General features: G+C 39.9%; 1 protein-coding gene across 1 annotated transcript; it reads left to right on the top strand.

Moving 5' to 3' along the window:
- Positions 1-705: 705 nt before the first annotated feature.
- Positions 706-21,230, top strand: NUP188 (nucleoporin 188kDa; the record flags this gene model as incomplete). Its single annotated transcript, XM_009704656.1, has 33 exons — positions 706-760; positions 1,364-1,437; positions 1,975-2,059; positions 2,749-2,829; positions 3,300-3,344; positions 3,973-4,065; positions 4,200-4,319; positions 4,734-4,945; positions 5,739-5,853; positions 6,363-6,563; positions 7,282-7,371; positions 7,950-8,015; positions 8,544-8,663; positions 9,138-9,264; positions 9,386-9,541; positions 9,893-10,019; positions 10,659-10,746; positions 10,837-10,913; positions 11,070-11,184; positions 11,494-11,614; positions 11,839-11,905; positions 12,320-12,448; positions 13,667-13,800; positions 14,198-14,304; positions 15,123-15,329; positions 15,985-16,154; positions 16,497-16,566; positions 17,227-17,294; positions 17,931-18,126; positions 18,641-18,718; positions 19,073-19,158; positions 19,598-19,743; positions 20,989-21,230. Coding segments are annotated over 33 exons (3,868 nt in total), but the record flags the coding sequence as incomplete, so codon positions are not given.
- Between the last annotated feature and the right edge of the window lie 77 nt (positions 21,231-21,307).

Below are 21,307 nucleotides of genomic sequence, written 5' to 3'. Positions count from 1 at the left end.
AGTCTTTGCATGGGGAGCTGTGGTGTTTAACTCCTAATTTGTATTACATTGCTAACAAATCATCATTTGTCTGAGTTCCTGAAGTATTCTTTTTGGCAAACGTCTTTTTTTCAGAGCTGTTGTAGGTAGGCTCATTTTTCTGGATGCATATGCCAGGGTCAGGATTTGATCTGTAATACCTTATAGTGCAGATTGGCTTTTCTACAGAGTTCTCGGAAAGAAACAAGAAGCTGAGGGTAAATGTTCTGAAGAGCTGCATCAAATCATTCTACCTTATGTAAGGGTGTTGCAGTTTTTCACTTCACCTAGTAGAGTGGAGGATAAAACTGTTATGGAAGAATTTGTATGGAGGAGAGCATTGAATGTAACTGAATAAAATATTGCTCTATACTTTCATTAGGTTTCTTTTTACTAACCTCAAACGTCAAAATAGCAAAACTGATATAAATGTGATGCTTCTTTGACGTGAGTTTGCAAGTCTTGCTACATCAGTTGTCACCCTCTTTGGGTCTTTCCTGAGTTCTTTCAGGAAATCTGAAACTGCTCAGCTAAAAACTAATGTTCCTTACATAATTTTTCTTATATCTTATATTGCAGTGTGATCTACTCTGAGCTAATTGCAGGTTTGAAAAAGTGTAAGCTAAGTGGAAGCCTGAAATAGTGTTCATCATTAAAATACTCTCCACTTTTTCCCTTTGTTTACAGGAGCAGCAGAGAATTATGGACCATTCTTCTGGGCAGATCAGCTTTAAGAGAACCGGTAAGTCCCTGTCTTGCTAAGCAGGTTTGCCCATCACTGAATGGACTCCATGGCCAAATACGTCATTTGTACATCTCTTTGATTATTGGTGAAAATATGTTTTGCTGCTTTTCCCTTTTCCTCAGTGCAATTTTTGTTCCTCTATCGCCACTATTTATTCATTCTTCCATTCCTTGTTTATAGCTGCTTCATGAACTACCTGGAAGGGTGTATGTGAAAAGGTGGTTCCCTTTCTGGAGCGGACACAAGTGCTACTTTCTAGACTGGCTGGCCTGGGGTATTCATGAGTGGTACAGCCTGTTTCCTTATTTTCAGGGACGGAGTCCATGCTTTCAAGAATTTGCCCAGAGGCTGGAAATCCAAAAGTTTCTCAATCCAGTCCATTGCCTCCTATTTCTTCTCCCTTCCCGTGATTAGGCAAGGCAGCGAGCTGTCTCATACAATAATGCACCTTGAATCAGTCTGAATCATAGATGCTTGTCTTGTGTTGTTCCTGTCTCTTTGTGGTGGTGGAATTTCTTTGCTTTGCTTAAATTTAATAAATCTGATACTTGGCAGTGTATGTTGGCGAATCTGTTCAGTAGTATTTGGTTCTTTTTTTAGGCACAGATTGCGGCAGAATTGAACAAGCACTGGCAGAGATTGTTAGAGGGACTTTCATACTATAAACCGCCAAGGTATAGTAATTGCCTGATGTTAGAAATTAACCTATAAAATGGATTCTCCTAGTAAATAGAGGAGCATGTTGAATATTTCTCTCTGATTGCATAAAAATAGATTTTTACTCTCTTGCATGGCTTGAGATTTCAGGAGAGGAGAAGCAAGGGAAAGTACTTAATCCATGTAACATTTTGGGGCATGAATTAGAGTCCAGAAAGAAATAACAGCCGTTTCTGCTGTCATTACTAACGTTAGGTAGCTCTTAACCCTTGCCTCTGCTGAGCTGCAGTCATCATGTGCAAGTATGCAGCCTGTGGAGAAGTGACTGCTCTTGACACTTGCATTTATTGTAGTAATAAGATTGTGAACAATGTTGAATTTTATCTGGTGGGAAGATTACAGAATATTGTTGTATGAAATATCGAAAGGCCGTCGAGGAAAAAGCAAATGTTCAGTTTAAACTGATAAAACTGAGAACTTTGAAATTAAGCCTATTTAGCTCATTTCCTTGGGACTGCTGCAGTTTTAACGACTAAAACTTCTTTTTTCTTTAGTACAACTTCAGCAGAAAAAATAAAAGCTGATAAAGATGTAGCTGCTCCACTAAAAGAGTTGGGTCTGAGGGTCAGCAAGTTTTTGGTGAGTGAAGGCGCCGATTATTTTTTATCCCTGCACTTGCAATGCATTGATACTGGGATTTTGATATTTAAGTAAGCTTCTTGATGTTGAATAGAGGCAAACTTAAGTTCCTTTCAGTTAAAAATAATCCAAAGAATGCTAGAAGTACGTGTTGAGGCTGTAGATCAAAATTTTCAAAAGTGGTTAGTGACCTTGAAGTGCTTTGTTTTTTTCTGGTTAACATCCCTTTCTACCGCAAAGGGCCCTGCTTTTTCAGCAGCAGCCACTCACTTTTGGTCTTTCTTGGGTTCTTTCAAGAGATCTGAAACTGCTCAGCTAAAAACTGATGTCCCTTAAATCAGTTGCTGTGTTTGAAAATACAGTCAGTTTACCTGCAAGGTTATGTTCCTTCAAACCAGAAGTTTGGAATTCAGTGACTGGTGATGGTACCTTTATTTAAGCGACTGTTATGCTCCTTTTGCTGAAGTTAAACTGGCTACATCTAAGGGACATCAAAGCTGATGTATTTGCTTTAAACAGAAGTGCTGACTAAAGCAAGCATCTGCCTCATGCAAAAATTTTCTTTTGGAAATTATTTGTTTTGAAGAGAAGAGGTGCCTGAATATTTGGAGAGGATCTTCATCTTGAGTGAATTCAGTTGCCTTTTATTCATTTCAGAGCACCTCTCTTTTTTTTTTTTTTTTTACCAGGGTCTGGATGAAGAGCAGAGTGTGCAGTTGTTACAGTGTTATCTTCAAGAAGATTACAGAGGAACAAGGGACTCCCTGAAGGTCCATAGCTCCCATTTATGTTCTGTTCACTCCATGTCTTTCCTTAATATCAGTGGTTTGTTGATGCATATGGTCACATGTGAGTCTGAGTTCTGGTTTGGGATTGGCTTTGTAGCTTTTCTTCTCTGAACCTACAATGCTCAAGTGCTCCTTTAAGAAAATGTGATAGCAGATATCAATGCCTAACTTTCTAGTACCTTTTCCTGCTTGAATCTCTCTGCAGGAGCTCAGCTCCTCTCTATTGCAGGAATATAGGAAAGCTACAGATTTGTGAAGGAGAGTGAGTGAAGATGAAGAAAAATATGTAGTTAAAAATGAGTGTTTTGGCTTTGTGCTTTTGGAATCTATCTTTTGAAAAGAAAGGGAAAGAAAAATTGTCTTTTGTTTATTTCAGTCTTTTTTGCGAAGTATGTATTTTGTCAGTACGTATTTCTACAGCAGATATTTATTTTGTTGTGTTTTGCTTACAGACAGTTCTTCAGGATGAAAGGCAGAGTCAGGCTCTGATACTGAAGGTTAGTCATTTCCATTTGTATTTTCTGTCAAGAAGATCTGTTAACAGAGAACCATCTTTATTTCTATGGATCTAGAAAATCTTGGAATAATTGAAGTGTTTCTTCATATAAAGAACAAATTTTAGAAGATGCTTCTGAAACAGAGGGATATGCATATAGATTTAAACAGTGTTAATAGTTGCTACAGAAGGGAAATTTTAGGCTTAATATCAGGGAATTTAGCTGGCCAGACATATGCTCCCTTGTTTTCCAAAGCTTGTAGATTTATATGTTATTGTCTGAAGTGACAACTCTGAAATGGAGACTGATGATCATATCTGACAGAGGATGATAAGGATGAGGAATGAGAGATCATCTCTGTCTTTTTGCCTTTCTTTTCCAAGTTTTCTCACTTAGCAGTGTAATTATAGACATGTCCCTATGGGCATGTTTTATTGAGTTCTGTAAAGTTAATTAAGTATTTTTTTTTCCCGATAACTTAAAAATTACCTAGTTGAAACTCCATCTGTAGTAACATTTGAGCACTATGTATTCTTGTGATGAAGGCCTTGGCAGTGCATGGGAGAGGAAAGCGTATGGGAGTTGGTCACAATACCAAACTGATATTGATGACACTATATCTTCACAGCTTGCTGACTATTACTATGAAGAGAGGATCTGCATTCTGCGCTGTGTTCTCCATCTACTCACTTATTTTCAGGATGAGAGGCACCCTTACACAGTGAGTACAGGAACCTTTTCCTGGATGTGATGTCATTGAAATAGGCTAAATATGTGAGTTGTGTAGTAATTGTGATTGTAAAAAGCACATGAACGTGCATGTGAGAAATTAATTTATTTATTTGTTTATTTAAGGCACAATACTTCCAATGTGTTGAAAAGTTGGACAAGGAGCTAGTTCCTAATTACCGGAAACAGTTTGAAGCGCTGTACAAAGCAGAAGCTCCTACATGGGAAACACATGGAAATCTCATGGTATTTTCTTTCTTGCTATCGTTAATCAAACTTACAAAGTCTTTCTTATATGTAGTGTATTGGAAAATGCGTATGTGCAGATGCAGTTAAAAAGGATGTTTCTCCTGGTCCAAGAAACCTAAAATTTGTTTCCTCTCTAATGGAACACACTTTTGCTCAGAAAAAGAGTTGCATAGAACATATTGTTCCTTGTAATAAATCCATTGATAGCCCTAAGCTAACAGATCCATTTATGTGTAGTTGTTCATAATCTCTCTGCATCAGCATGCTCTGAATTTATAGTGACTTTCCTTGCCATTGATACAAACCACTGGCTACACAAGCTGTTGAAATGCTTCAACACTTCTCAGTTTCTAACTGCTTTGACTGACCTGTGAGCTTCGACATACGATGATAGAACTTTTCCTTCTGCAGACAGAACGTCAGGTTTCCCGTTGGTTTGTGCAATGCCTCCGTGAACAGTCCATGCTCCTGGAAGTCATCTTCCTCTACTATGCATACTTTGAAATGGCACCTGATGAGCTTCTGGCGTTTGCAAAGATGTTCAAAGAACAGGGATTTGGCACTAGACAAACCAACAGACATTTGGTAGATGAGAGCATGGATCACCTGGTGGATCGTATTGGGTTAGTATCGTGTATATTTGTGAAGTGACTACAGAGCAAAACAATTGTTTCCTCAAGGAAAAAAGCATTTATAATTTTTGCTGCTGCCTCTTAAAATCACTCCTATTTCAAGCTAAGCTTATTGTGATGAAGGCAAAATAGCTTTTCTGGTCACATTGGGGGTTTGTAGCAAAACGAAGGTGTGATTGCAAAGTAGAGAGGTATCCATATACTAGCTTTAATCTGGTATATAATCTTGCCTCTGGTAAGAATGGCAATGAAAACACAGTGCCACTCCTTCTTAGATGGTCTAGTGGTAAAGTGAAATTGCATCTTCACAGTCCTGTGCTGGTAGTCTGGCTGCTACCTGCATGCAGGCTAGCATTCTCTCTCTGACCTGTATTAACTGCGTTGCCTCGGTTCAAGCTATTGTGGATCTGCTAACAAATGGCAGTAATGTCTGCATTTTGCTGCATGAGACATAACTCAAGCTGCAGCCAGGGGGAATGAAAATCCTGCCAGGTGGCAGAGAGTTACAAAGGTGGAAAAGCTATCTGCAGATTTCAGTGACCCTTTTTTATCTGTTCAACCAGAAATGGTAGTTCTGAAGGTTGCAATCTGTCCTATACTAGCATTTCAAGACAAAGTTTGGATTACCTGCTGTTAATTTCATGTAATTTCTTATGGCTTCAAAGAACAGCTGAACAAAAACAGACTAAAGGTTGTTTTTTGACCACTTACAGTTTTAAAAAACCTCCCTGAATTCTTAATTAAGTTTCTGACCTACTTGTTTTTGTTCTTCTCCTGCTTGTAGCTACTTTAGTGCTCTTATTCTGGTGGAAGGCATGGAAATTGACTCGCTCCATGAGCGTGCTTTGGATGACAGGACCGGGGAGCACAAGTTAGCCAGTAACGAGCGCATCCACCAGGTAAAGCACTGGCAGAGTAACCCCTTGTCAGGCCTAACAGTACTGTGATTACCCAACCAATGCTGTTTAAAGATTATATCTGTAAGTTTTTGGGTTTGTTCACCAAGTGTAGGAGCTAGCATCCACATAACATTCTGAGGCAAAGAAGAACAAAATTAATTCCTCTCCCCCATATATTTCCTTGGTTGTCCTGGGCATTTCTCTAAAGAAAGATGTGTGCAAAGAAATAGGCATTGTGAAGTTTCCAGAAGGGAATGAAACAAAGGATTTGTAGTGTCAGTGCTTTTAGGAGAGAACATCTGAGGGTAGACCAACTATAAGTCAGTAGGCCATGCAGAAAAACAGACTGAAGCTGCAAGTATGTAATTTGGACAGTTGCATGTTTGAAATAATTATCTGCAAGGGAAAGGTGACTGTTAGCAAGAAGATGCAATCAGCTGTATGCTTGCTGAGTATGAATGTCTTTCAGAAGATCGCAGTTATTTTGCTTTTATCTTGCCCCTGCGCAGGAGATGGACAATCAGCTGCTGCAGTTAGGGGATGTCTCACATCACGCTCCGGTGCTTTTGGCCTGGGCACTGCTCCGTCACACTGTAAACCCAGAGGAGTCAGCAAACATTATCAGGAGAATGGGCAGCACTGCTATCCAGCTGAATGTTTTCCAGTATCTGACAAAGCTGCTGCGATCGCTGAGCAGTGGGGGAAAGAATGTGAGTTTCTTGTAATCATATGTGTTAGCCCTTGAAGGTTTTTAACTGCTACTGATGTAAAGGTATGATGGGAAGCATATGATTTTGAACCAATGTTCTTTCAAACTAAATCTGGTTTTAAGCAGAATATGCATTAAAGCATGTTTTATCATCTTACCTTCTTTCAGTGAAGATCAGAAATCGAGTTGAAATGAAACAGATTTTTATGCCCAAAGAATGAAAAAACACTTTTGTAAGTTGAGGAACTACATCTCTTTTGCACAGAATAGACTGCATTTAATCACATTTGTTGATTTGCCTCCATAAGCGTACTTGCTATTGTGGATCAAGAGTATTAGATGATTTAACTCTGCCCTGTTCTCTGTATATGGTTTCATTAGATGATACTATGTATGAGAATAAACTACTTTGTAGGCAGAAACCAGTGAAAGCAAATCCTTTTAATTTCTATGAACATTGAGCGCTTCTTTTTTTGATGTTTGGAAGGCATTTCTAATGATAATGATAGAGGCAATATTTCTCATTTTGATGAAATATTTGATGAAAATGTGGAGCTTGACTAATGATTACTTCCTGTTTTGCTGCCCCATGGCTGACTGCAGCAAGGATGTATCAAAAAGGCAGTTACTCAGTCTGTAAAGCAGATGGGGTACAGTTAAAGCGTGCTCTGTGATTCATAGTCTTTCCTATAATGGCTTTCTATATTCTTTCTTTCCAGTGTACTGCCAGCACAGCTTGCATGTGTATTTATGGGCTTCTTTCCTTTGTCCTGACATCGCTGGAATTGCATACACTGGGCAATCAGCAGGTAAGCATCCAAAGCTCATTGCATCTGTTACCTAATTTAAAATAACCTGGCATAACTTATGCTAAGTACTTTTGTTAAATTGTAATCCTGCACTTGAGACTGCAAACTTTATGTGACTTAGGTCTAAAAGATTGATTTGCTGTGTTTCCTACTACATTTACACAGTGCAAACTTAGTAAACACCTCTGCAGACTGGCTGATTAATAATGAAAGAGCATGTCTTGCAGTTGAGGTCCTATGAATTTGAAACTAAGTGTTGATGTATTACTTCCAAAGCAATGGAAATAATACATACTCCGTTTCCAAGTCTGAGAAGACATCATATAGCCCTTTGCAGATACAGTGGACATACTTGCCTTGACCAGTGCATTCATCACAAGGAGCATGGCTTTAGGCTGGCTGTGTGTTCTGGGTTTGGGTGTGTTGGGTGTTTCTTTCTGTTTTGAGTAGAGGAAGTAGTTACATCTTGGCTAGTAAACATGGAAACTTAAATTCCATAGATATGGCAGAACTTGGTTGGGATGAAATATCCCTGTGTAAAGTAACTTTTATTTTCTCTGTCCTGTCTTCCTTTGAAGGATATAATTGATGCTGCGTGTGAAGTTCTGGCAGCTTCTAGCATTCCTCAGCTCTTCTGGAAGACGGTAAGTGTGTTTGCATCTTCTTTGACCTGCCTTGCTTCTAACTAAAACCTGGTAAAACATCCCCTTTTAGGAAAGGAACAGGCTGATTGTATTTAGTTAGTTTCTAGGAGGGCCTGAGAAGCTAGTGTTGGTTTGTATCTATCTTTGATTTACTTTTGCCCTTTCCTGCCTTTTAGGTACAGCGTGGGCTTTACTCTTGAAGGATACTGGAGCAAGTTTTAATATAGGTGATAGTTTAAACCAGGGCTGGGGTTGCAAGGATTGAACTAACTGCTGGCAAAAGCATCATGCTTATTTTTTTGTTATCACAGAATTAGGATGATACGTAATGCGTTACAGTCTTACTTCCTGCCTTATACTTGCACACTGCCTCATGCTTTAGTCTGTGCAAGGACTGGAGTGATACTTTTGTGCATGATTAATGTTAAATGTACAACTTAAAAAGGAACTATATCCTTGTGCTATACTGAGACCATTTTAGCATTTATTTTTAGTAATAAAACATTTCTTTTCTGTTTTCACCACCAGGAACCTACTGCAGGTCTGGGTATTATCCTGGACAGCGTGTGTGGGATGTTCCCCCATCTTCTTACTCCTCTCCTTCAGCTGCTCCAAGCCCTTGTGTCTGATAAATCTACTGCAAAAAAGGTACAGAATATCTCTTGGTGTTTGGGAGATGATTTATTTCAAGATAGGGATAACATGCTGTGTGATAATGCTGTGTGATTCTTTCTTTCCATTACACGTGCTTATTTCAATTGCAATCTTAGATAACAGACCTTAAGCTTTTGTCAAAGAACAGTGGACAGAGCTCCTTTTTAGTCCTGTGCTGTTGCAGGGCACTGTTTTCTGGCTTTAGAAAACTTTTCAACTCTAGTGGCTGAAGATTAAGATACTGCCTCATTTTTCAGGTTGTGCTTGACTCGTAAGAAGTTCCTGATTCATTAGATGAGACTTGTCTGGACATGTGGCCTGTCTAATAGTGTTTTAGTAGGGTTGATGTATTAGAAGGATATTGTACAAGTCCAGCAAACTTGCCTGTTCCTGGAAATTACCTGGTAGATTAATTTTTAAGAAGGTATGGCTCTTTGTCTGTGTTGTTTAAGCTCTCTCTGTTTGCAGGTATACAGTTTCCTGGATAAAATGTCCTTCTATATCGAACTGTACAAGCATAAGCCTCCTGATGTGATCTCTCATGAAGATGGCACACTTTGGCGAAGACAGGCCCCAAAGCTCCTCTATCCTCTTGGTAAGGAAACTGCACTTAACCTTTTCATATTGAAATGCTTTGGGGAATTTAGTTCCTTACCTGGCTTCTACCTCATGGGTAAAATTTGTGACTTTATTTCACCTGCTTCTTCAATCTTTAGGACTAGGTCAAACAAATCTGCGGATACCTCAGGGAACAGTGGGCCAAGTGATGCTGGATGATCGGGCTTATTTGGTACGATGGGAGTATTCCTACAGCAGCTGGACCCTGTTTACCTGTGAGATTGAGATGCTGCTCCATGTTGTATCAACAGCAGGTGAGATAGGCTGGGAATATAAAGGAGAATAAATAATTGTTCATCAGTATCAATTTGAGGTTAATAGTAGCATGGAACTGCTCTGAATACTGTTGAAAGAGCATGGAATACTTTCCCAGAAATGTGATTTTTTTTTTAAATTATTGATGTAAAATTCATGGCAAAAGGCCAAGAGCATGTAGTGAGATGTGATAAATTTTAGATGAGGGAAAAGTTAAGACAGATAAAATAAATCTTTTTTGGTATGGGGAGTGATCATGGGGAAGTGTGGTAAGATTAATGTGCATTGTTCCAGATTTAATTACGGCTTAAGTATGATTTCGCATTCTAATGTTAGTTTTCTTTACCCAGATGTGATTCAGCATTGCCAGAGGGTCAAGCCAATAATTGATCTGGTTCATAAAGTCATCAGCACTGATGTATCGATAGCAGATTGCCTTCTGCCAATCACGTCGCGAATCTACATGCTCCTGCAGAGGTAAGTCACTGACTGGCATGAAGTCAACTGACAGCGGAGGTACCTGGAAAGATAATAATGAGCTGGAAGAACGGCTAATTACTAGTTTTGCCAAGAGCTTTGCAAGAAGTATGTCTCAGTGCTTGAACTCCTCAAAACTGGCGTTCAGTTCTCATGACTATTCTGGCTACAGACTGTTTAATGCTTTGATGCAACAGAATGGGCCCTCTTCCACTTCTTTCCTGAATGTTGTACAATTTTATCCATTTAAAGGCATTTTTTATTGGTAGCTGTGTTTGCATGAAAGGGGAATAAAACATATCATTAGAGCAGTAACTTCCAGATGTTGAAACAATTGTACTTATCAACTCTTCTCTCAGTGTTAACTGCCTGGAAATTGATGTTCTGCTGCATAATTATTGTTCACTGTGACAGTCTGCTGTCTTGCCAGCCTTGACTCTTGCAGCAAATTGATCTGACTCAGGTGTGAGGGGGAGGTGGCAAGTCTAGACAGAAAGTGGAGACTCTGATGTCTGTATTTACCTGCTTGTATTTTATACTTGTGTATGTCAGTGAGAGAAGGTTTTTTGATTGAAAGAACAGTATATAGACTAGACCACAGGTGGCAGTGGTTTTATGCATACTATTTCTCTTTTGTAGGCTAACGACTGTAATCGCTCCCCCTGTGGATGTTATTGCTTCTTGTGTCAATTGTTTGACAGTACTGGCTGCTCGGATGCCAGCCAAGGTGAGTAAATGACCTGGGTTTGCTGGGTTTGAGAACTAGTAGACATGTATATGTGAATGAGAGGGAATATCTGAACTTTTTCTCTTGTAGGTTTGGACTGACCTTCACCATACGGGGTTCTTGCCATTTGTTGCCAATCCAGTGTCCAGTATGAATCACGTGATTAGGTATTCATCATCCCCCTCCCTTTTTTTTTTTCAGCATAACCTGTTCATAACATGTCATAAGAACTTTTTGCCAGTGTGAAATCTATGCATCTGACATCTCTCATTCATGTGAGAACGCTCCTGTTCCTGTAATAAACCCTGTTGCTTATTTCACAGTGCAGAAGGAATGAATGCTGGGGGCTATGGAAACCTATTGATGAGCATAGAACAGCCTCAAGGCGAGTACAGGGTTACCATCTCCTTCCTGAACCTGATAACAACTCTTGTCCGGGTAAGTGCTACGACAGGAAAGTGAAATACAGCCCTGTCTGAGATTGATCTCCGGGGCAGCGTGTCTCTAAGAGTAATCACTGGTTAACACTCCCTTCCGCTCTACTGTTTGTACTTTCTCTGTAGTCTGATTCTTTCAAAAAACTGGTTTGATTCATCTGATCTACAAAAGAATAGAAGTCACTTGTAAACCTATGTCCCCAGGCTTGAGAGTTTTCTCACACTTTAAAGATATGTGGCATATCTTCCTGCAAAAAGTTTCTTATCCTTTTAACCAGAAGGGGGACAATAACATTTCTGTTTCTCCTAGGGACAACTTGGTAGCACCCAGAGCCAGGGACTTGTGCCCTGCATTGTTTTTGTCTTGAAGGAGATGTTGCCAAATTACCACAAATGGCGTTACAGCTCGCATGGAGTGAGAGAGAAAATTGGTAAGGATGTTGAAGGTGGCAGAAGGGAGGAGGAGGGGATAAGAAGGATCACCTATCTTCTCAGACAGAACGTGTGAATCTTTTTTCCTTTTTTTATCATACCTTTTTTAGCAGCCATTTGGGATTTACCGGTATTGCTAGATGCTGTAATTTGTGTGAAAATAGTAGGAACTAGCCAACAGATCTTCCTGAAAGCTGAGTAGTCCATTTCATCTCTGTTTTAGGATGCCTTATTCTGCAGTTGATCCATGCTATACTGAATTTATGCCCTGAAATGGATCCTCGCAGTAGGTAAGACAGCTGGTGGATTTCAGAACTGCACTAGCCTGACTTACAGTGCAGGAATCACTCTCATTTTGTTTCGGTTTTTGAATGCAAATGACTAGGAGTGCACTGGCATAGGTGCATAGTGCTGGTTTCGACTCTTTTCTGCAATACTGAATACAGGAAGGGTAGAAAAAGATTGGGGACAGAGCAAACGACACTGATTTTGAGAAAACAGTAAATAGATTTCCTGGGACAGACTGCCATCCACTTTCCTATTTGGTATATCCACTCTGAAGAAAGTAGAAGGGAGAATAAAGTAGGGGTCACTGGGGGTGTAGTAATTAAGAGGTTACTACTGTGGTAGTTTTCTAAGTGCTACGTGGCAAAATGCTGCAAACGCTCCTAGTGATGATGCCCTGTGTTGTTTGTGTCTCACAGCAATGCTCCCAGCCTTCAGTCCTTGTGCATCTTCAGCCTGGCCAACACTGAAGCAGGGCAAGCAGTCATTAACATCATGGGAATTGGTGTGGACACTATTGATATGGTGATGGCCTCCCAGTCTAGTAGGTGAGTGGTGTGTTTCATTTCAGTAGTGTGAGGAAAGAAGCGAATGATATTCGAAATTTAGCTTTGACTTGATTGCATTTAACGGAGGATCAGCGCAGCAGCTAGCCATGGCAGCCTGCCTTGTATGGTCTGGAGGAACAAGCCTTGTTTGTTCCAGGTCTGTATATAGTCTTTGCTGTACACTCTCCATTTCATGTCATTGTTTTAGTTTTCTATTTCTAAATGACATTTGGAGCATGCCAGTGGGTGTAAATGTGCTCAATTGTTTGACATTTGCTAGCAGTTCATTTTTTTATAAAGAATTCACTTGAACTCAATTTTGTAAGATTGAATGACTGAATTAGAAGCAAGAGGTTTAGAGCCAATATTAGAAGTTCTGTGTCTTCAGGTAACCCCAGAGTTCAGGTCAAGCTATACTCAGGAGTAAATGGTAATAAAGCTTGAACTGTAATTTTGGAAGTGCTAGGGATGATCAGTCCATTCAGGATGGTTCTGAAGGCGGCTTGAAGTACTGTGGAAGTATTGAAGAAATATTCAGTGTTGAGCACCTCAGCTTCCTTATGTGTCTGTCTGAAGGCTTGAATCTTTTGCTTTAGCTATGGTTGAATCTCTCTCCTTTCCTCTGTTCTCTTTTCCTGGCCAACTTTACTTGACACATAGCCAGCCAAACTTGCTAGCAGGTTGTTTCTGATAAAGTCTTCCATTTTTTTCTTTCAAAACACGTCTGGAAGGGAATCCAGACTTGTTGAAGAGAGAAAGTCAGACCTATTTGAGAAGACTTTTTGGCTTTAATGTCTCTCCAGAATGTTTATCTGATAAAGAAGTTCTTAGGAAAAAAAAGACTTAGAGCCAGTTGTATGTTTTCATCCAGTTTTGGCTCACTACAATATCTGTGAGATTGGTTCTGTGAAGGTTTCTCCCTCTGTCTTAATACATTTTAAATCTCTGTATCCCAAAGAGGGAAAAAAAAAAGTGACAATAGGCTGTCAGGCTCTTTTTTGCTCGATGCTGAAAAGTCGGGGCTGGGTAGACAATATTTTTTTGGTGGATATGTGAGGGTTTGGATTTTAGCAGCTTGTGTGTGGTGTCATAACAGTCTGAGTAAAAATGTCTTATAACCCCCGACTGACAGAGTATAGAATTTCCTCTTTAAATGTTGTGCAAATAATAAATGTTGGTTGTCAATACAATTACTTTCATTTCTTTTTGGAAACACAGTGATGAGTCACAAGGCCAAGGTCAACTGCTGATCCAAACAGTTAAGCTGGCATTCTCGGTTACGAATAATGTCATCCGGTTGAAACCCCCCTCTAGCGTGGTATCTCCATTAGAACAGGCACTTACTCAGCATGGTATGTATTTCTCCATGGGGGCAGCCTGGGCAGCTATGCTTTTGTGTTACTTCTAAATAGTCAGTGTATGTCTTATTACAAACAGTAGTTAAGATTTCAAGGTTCCAAAAAGTGGTTTCTAGTGTTGGGAGAAGGCCTATTCTCTCTCCTCTAAGGCATCCTTCTCTGAGACAGCTTTTAAAGTATTAGGCAAATGCGGCTTGTTGTTTGCTGCTTTGTAATGAAATGGGTGGAATTACAGAAGATGGTAAATCAGCTGCCATTAGTACCTCTGGCTGGGCCCTTGTTCTTTTGGAAGACTGACCTAGTTCTCACCTTCTGCTATGGAAATCATTGTTTGGTAAATAGTTCCATCTTGTTGCAGTTTCTTCTCTGATTTTAATTGCGCTCTCTCCAGGTGCTCATGGAAACAATCTTATTGCAGTCTTGGCAAAATACATCTACCACAAGCATGACCCTGCACTTCCACGCCTGGCCATCCAGTTGCTCAAACGACTGGCTACGGTAAGATGAGACTCACACTAGTACTCCTTTGCTTCTCCCCTTGTGACCCATTCCACCACTGAAATTCTTTCAAGATAATCTCTTCAGGTTTTTTTGTATCAAGGAGCTTAATGCAAGTCAGTTCAAGGCAGTGTGGACTGAAAGCTGTAAGGTAGAGCATATTAAAAAAATCACATAAAGGGCCCTTTTGTTTTTTAACGTAGTCTTCTGCTGTTTCAGAAGTCACTTAGCATCTCACTGAGAGGCTTCACATGAGTGGGGTGTTTTCTGCAAAGTATTTGCACCTCCAGTTGATCTCTTTCCACTTTTTTGAGCAACTTTCTCAAGTCACACTCTTAAATACAATTTGTACACCTTCTTAACTGGAACTTTACCATCTTACTGAGAAGAGGATCCTATTCAAGTTTTTATCAGAAGCTTTCAACTTTGCCTTTTAGACTTACTCTTTTTGGCTACTAAACTTCTGAGAATGTATTTGCAGTTTTGTTAAAGCATACAAATCCAGCTCTGCATTTATTTATTTCAAGAAACATTATTCCAAAACTGTTTTTCTCTTTGTCTTTTCCAGTTTTGTCATAGCCCTTGAGAAATAGGTGAGGGATAGAGCAGAATTGCCAAAGAGGAAAATTTGGATCACTTTACAGATTTCTTCCCGCTTAATGGCAACAACTTACTTTTGAGTTCCCTCACATGTGTTCATAGATTCAATATCAAGTATTTTGGAGGTTCAATTTGAAATGCAAATCACCTTTTATAGAGACAAGAAGCATTCTGTAGAGTTTGCTTATTTTTCTTCTGATGTTTCTTTCCTTTTGCAGGTTGCTCCCATGTCTGTTTATGCCTGCCTTGGTAGTGATGCTGCTGCCATCCGTGATGCCTTCCTCACCCGCCTGCAGAGCAAGATTGAGGACATGCGTATTAAGGTCATGATACTGGAGTTCCTCACAGTCGCGGTGGAGACACAACCTGGGCTCATTGAGCTGTTTCTGAACTTGGAAGTGAAGGATGGCAGTGATGGGTCAAAGGTAGAATAGCAGATACTTGTCCAAGGACTCACTAGTCTTTTATTGTAGCATTTGTAGCACTTTTATGGCACTAGTCTCTCAAACCTGATAGTTTTTAACATGTAACGTGGTGCGCTTAATGTAAAGATAAATGCAGCTTGTGCTTGCAATTAATGGATGTGCTGCTATCCCAGTTTCACTTTTCCCTATAACTGAAGAGAAACTTTCCCCAGTATTTCAAGGCAGATACTGAGTTAACATAAGAATATCTACTGGGTCAGACCAAAAATCCTTGTGGCCCACTCTCTTGACTCTGACAGTGGCCAGTCAGTGAGAAAGCTGAAGACTGAGGTAAAATGGACAATACCAGTTTTCCAGAATATCCACTCTGGTGCTTTGCAGTTCAAGGTCTTCTTGGGTTGGAACCTTTTGAAGGCACTTGGTCTTACTAAGTCTTAGCTCAGCTCATTTTTTATTCCCTAAAAATACTTTTTTTCTCTCCTGTGTTATGACTACATTCCTTGTAGTTGTATATACAAAATATATGATGGCATCGTGTACTCAAGATTTATTTCTCTGTGGATGGCTCAAGTGGAATCAAGCACATTCTGTTTTAATAGGTGCCTATGTAGTGATTCTGTGGCGATGTAACCTCTCTCATTTATTTTTGCTTTAGGAATTCAGCTTAGGGGAGTGGAGTTGCCTCCAAGTAGTCTTAGAACTGATAGACTCCAAACAACAGGAGAGGTACTGGTGCCCTCCCCTCCTGCACCGTGCTGCCATTGCCTTCCTGCATGCTCTGTGGCAGGACCGTCGAGATAGCGCCATGCTAGTTCTGAGGACAAAGTGAGTTGTTGTTTTTCTACAATGCATTTTCCTTCATTTTTTCCAAAACACTTTTTCTTTCATTCATCTGACTTTTCAGGGACATTTGCATCTTGGTCTTTGTGTGCTCTGGTAAGGGTATGCAGTGTGTGGGCTTTGAACTTAGTTTCTTGGGAAAGAAGATGAGAAGCCCCTATGTGCATGTTCAGAAGCAGATATATTTATTTCTGTTTCTTTTATACAAAGCTATATAAGCTTGTATTTACTAAAGCATATTTTGTATGAAGTTTGAAACAGTCAAAATGCTGCTAGGCATGTAGCACGGGGGAGTTAACTGATATTACTTCTGTATATATCTTTTAGGCCAAAGTTTTGGGAAAATTTAACCAACCCCCTCTTTGGCACCCTTCCTCCGCCTTCAGAGTCATCAGAGGTGAGTTACATCCAAACAAAATGAAAATAGTTATGTACTTCTCAGAAAAGGTTTTTAAGTGGTGTATGTGGCTCTTCCGTCTGCTTGCAGTTTTCTAAAAGTAAGTATGATCAAGTGGTTTAAGCACAGGCAGGAGATGAAGTGAATGCCTTCTGGCTTTGCAGAGACTGTACAACAGTGAGCTGTCTTCTGAAATTCTCTGCTTTTTATTCACATATGAAACAAAAATATATGTTACCTGGCATCTGTGGTAACACTTACTTTTTGGAAGGTATGCTCTCTGTAGTGTATCCATACTATACGTCGTGTGCTGTTTGGCAAAAGAAACTCTCCTTTTTTTTTCAGGCATAGCTTGGGCTGACTAGTTTCACAGAGAAATCGATGAGGTTCTTGTTATTATTCCATTCTGTGGGAGTTTTCCCCTTTGTTATGAAAGTCCTGTGCTCTCACTCAGAGTGCCGCTTTGAACACAACATTCTTTCCTTGTTATCACCAGTCCATGGTCAAATGACATAACTATTGCTATCATAGGAGAAACAAGTCTGCAAAACTGGAGTATCAGTCACCGCAAGTGGATGGACAGGGATAAATCAGAATTCCACTTAACCTGCAGAGCTAGGTGCTCAGATTTTGCTTTTTTTTTTTTTTTTGTCTTTATAGCTCAGTGTGTTGGATACCTGTGCCTTAATCATGAAAATCATCTGTTTGGAGATCTACTACGTTGTCAAGTGAGTCTTTGGTAGTCTGTCCTTCGTCCCTGTACTTTTTAATTATCTAAACTGTGTGTGTTAAATCTTGATAGGCCATGCAGGCTTTGAGGGACAAAGTACATGTAATCCTGTGAAAATGTGGGAGGAACAGTGATTTATAAACAAATTACAAATAGGCATTTGAGATTCTTGCAGTGACCAATTGCAGAAAGAGATGTTACAGTCTTTCTACAGCCTGTAGGAGAGAATGTTAGTATTAGTATTTTCCTTGTACCCTGCAATGAGAATATACAGTATTTATTAAAACTATTTGTAAACTAAGTTACACCTACTATAGTGGTTGCTGAATACCACTGTAGTAGTTTTCTCCCACTCATTTTGTTTTCCTGAACATAACTGCCCTTCAGTGTGTTGAAAAGTCAGGATTAACTAAAATCTCTGCTTAAGAAAAAAATAAAAAATTGTAGGTTTTCTTCAGGGATCATGTTTCTCCTTCATATTTGATGCAAAAAGTGGGATTCCCTGCACAGGTCTGATATGTGGAATAACCTTCACTTGCAAGCTGTGTACTTGGCTTCCTACCTGACTCTCAGAAGAGGTATATTTTCTGACCAAAGAGTAAATGAAGATAACTTCTCCTCTTGATTTTGTCAGGGGCTCACTGGATCAGTCCCTGAAAGACACGCTGAAGAATTTCTCCACCAAAAAGCGCTTTGCCTATTGGTCAGAATATGTGAAGTTACTGGCATATCACATGGCAGAGACAGAGGGGAGCAGCTGTGCCTCCATGACAGAATATCAAATGCTCATCTCAGCCTGGCGGATGCTGCTGATAATCTCTACTAGCCATGTAAGAGCTACCTCTTATCTTTCATGATAATCTGAAATTAACATTTTGAATAATACAATGTCAACTTCTTAGGGCATTACTAAGCAGTAATGAAGAATTCACTGTTTTTTCTTTCAATTTTGTTGTATATATGCTTACAACACAAGTTGGCGTGAGCATGGCACAGGAGGTTAGAGTAGGTGGTGTTTTGCCGTTTGATCAAAATGAGCGTATCGGCTGTCTGAGCAGAGGAGGGAGGTAGTAAATAATTTTTATAGCAATTCTAAGTAATCCTGAAGAGATTTTGCTGAGTCAAGTGAGGCAGGGACGCACCATTAGGGAAATTAGTAATTGCTGACTTCTTGTCAACTGTTAATCTAATACTTCAGTGATTTCTGTAAAACTGCATCATTCAGCAGCTATAAAATTTGATGAATTCTTAAAGTAACAAATGAAAACAGTAGACTGATGTTAGACTGCTAAGAAGGTGCATCTTTTGTTGTGCTTGATTGATCTCTGTCTTTGTGGATTTTAGGCGGATATAATGCATCTGACTGATTCTGCAGTTCATCAGCAATTGTTTCTGGATGTGCTAAATGGCACCAAGGTTTTGGTAGGTGGTGCTTCCTGTCTTCTTTAATTTCCCAATTGCTCCTCTTCTTTGTACTGTGAGTAGTTCTATTTCTGTAGCTGCTTGCCATCATAGGTTTTTTAGATCCTGTGAAGTTGGGCTGAAACAAAGTCTCTCCTCCTGAATTGATGAACTTCTTGTAAATCTTTATTTTGTATATGTCATTCCTGTCATCACTGAGGGACTCTGCAGAGGCTCCCAGCTCTGGTTCCCTTGATGGTGCTAGCTGCTGAAGAGCAAACCTGGTCATTTGGTAGTGGTGCTTGGGCTGAGGATTTCTGAAGTGTTCTTACATGTGACTGTTGCAACTGTAACTCTTGCAGTATTTCTTCTTAGCTCCTAGTTCCCATGTCAGTATCCTGTCTACAGCTGGGGTCTATGCTATGTACCCTTCTTCTGATCCTGCTCAAACAGTGGAAGAGGTAGGTATTTTGTTTGGATAATGATTAGTCACTGCTAAATATAAAAACTTGGGAGGTTGTGTTTTAAGTGTTTTGCTCTAGTGAGGTTCCCTTAGTGATTTGGGGAGGAAACTGAAGCCTTTTAATAGAATTCTCTTTTGGGATGGCAAATGTCTGAAGGCTGTTGCTGAAATCTCTTGTAGCAATACGTTTACAGTTTGGCTTCCTGCTTACTGGTTAAAAATACATCAAAAAAGCTTTTGTGATAGTCAGTCCTGCATTCTCACTGTACTATGGAATGCCTTTAGTGAGATCCAGGTGGTGACTTTAAAGTTTACTTGGAAGAACTGCTTTTATTTATCTGGATCATATAACTTATGATCCACACAGCTCAGTCAAGCCAATATATTTATTGCAGGATCTTGTCTAATCTGAAGAGCTCTCCCTTTTTTTTTGTCAGTGAGTTGGGTTCTGTGGATAAAATCATAAGCTCCTTGACGCAGATTCTGGAGGGAGTACTGCAGGCAGATCAGCAGATGATGGAGAAAACCAAAGCCAAAGTGTTCTCGGCTCTTATCACTGTTCTGCAAATGAAGGAGATGAAAGGTGAGGTGGTGTATGTGCAAGTGCAGGGCTGCCATGGCTGAATACACTCTAACACTCTGGTGTTTCCATGATAAAAATGTGTATGATGTTAGTAGTAGTACAGGATGCTGAATATAGTTACCAACCTGTGGGACTTCTTTACTTTTTTCTTACTTGTTTTAGCTAGTTTTAGAAATACATGAGGTTTTTCATTCACAGTATGTGTATGCCTTCCCTCCTCTCGTCTTTCCCCAACAATAACCTCTGTGTTTGATCAGTTTGATAGATACAAGATAGGGTTCCCATGTGTTTTTGAAAATAGCTCAGCAGGTGTGGGAGGGACACCCTAGTAATGCCATCTCACAGAGTGACTGTAGAGCTTAGATTCTGACGTGAATTTCTAGTTAGAGATAACAAAAGACTCAAGCACAAGAAAGTCTTCTGAGGGTACTTTTTGTTACAAACCAGAGAAACTAGTCTGGTCATTACTCCTGTCACTTGTGGGGCATCTTTCATTGCAGTAGCACTTGAAGACCCTCAGTGGAATCTGGGCAGTATTTCTCTGTACAATACATACAGAGGCAATTGTGGTGTTGGGAATTGTATCTGCTTACCTTTCTGTGTATTCCTTGTCCCACTGCTCGGGCCCTGCAAGCTTGTGTATTTTGGAAAATAAATAGAAGGTAGAGGGTTGGGTTGTTTTCAGATGTTTTTCTTTGCTGTTGAATTTGAGTTTCCAGTCATGCTGGTGAAAGGTGGTGCAATTTATTATAATGGTTTTGGTAAGAATGTAGTATTTATACAGACTCACAGAACACAGACTGCACCCAATCGGTATGGGCCCGTACCAGCAATCTGGAGAAATGGGTAGGAACTGCTGTAGTGAGCAGTTATGGAATAATCTTTCCATAGCAGTTCTTGATTCGTGCTTTGAGGTGTCATGAGTTTATATGACTTCTTGGTAAAACTACATGTTTTTGTAATCCAGGTGACTGTCTAATCCTTTATTATATCCTCCTAGACTTAATCATCTGCCTTAGTCACAGTTTTTGTAATCCAGGTGACTGTCTAATCCCTTATTATATCCTCCTAGACTTAATAATCTGCCTTAGTCACGGTTCCTCACATTCTGTTTTGTAGGTTTTGAAAGGAAAACAGAATAAATACTAACTCCAAGAAATGTGGCTCGGTGATGTTATCAGTTAAACTGGAAACCTAAGTACAAGGATTGTGTGTTAACTGTTTTCTATTCTGTTTGTCTCGCAGTGAATGAGATCCCACAGTACTCCCAGCTGGTGTTGAGCGTGTGTGAAACACTCCAAGATGAGGTCATTGCGCTCTTTGATCAGACTCGACACAGCCTGACCTTGGGAGATGCAACAGATGACAAGGACAGCATGGAAACTGATGATGCTTCCCGAGTTAAACACAAAGACCAGCGAGATGGGGTAAAAGACCTGTTCATCCGCTTTGCAGCCATGTTTCGTCTCTCTAGACAAAAGTTCCATGTATGTTTGGAACAACTTTCCCTTGCAGCCTGCTGCCTTCAAAGGAAGTTTTCGCAGTTTCTATTTCAGAATTACTC

The sequence above is a fragment of the Cariama cristata genome, unplaced genomic scaffold, assembly GCF_000690535.1.
Source record: "Cariama cristata isolate BGI_N322 unplaced genomic scaffold, ASM69053v1 scaffold2267, whole genome shotgun sequence".
NCBI lineage: Eukaryota > Metazoa > Chordata > Aves > Cariamiformes > Cariamidae > Cariama > Cariama cristata.
The sequence above is the reverse complement of the archived record's forward strand: the minus strand, read 5'-3'. Positions and strand labels throughout refer to the sequence as shown.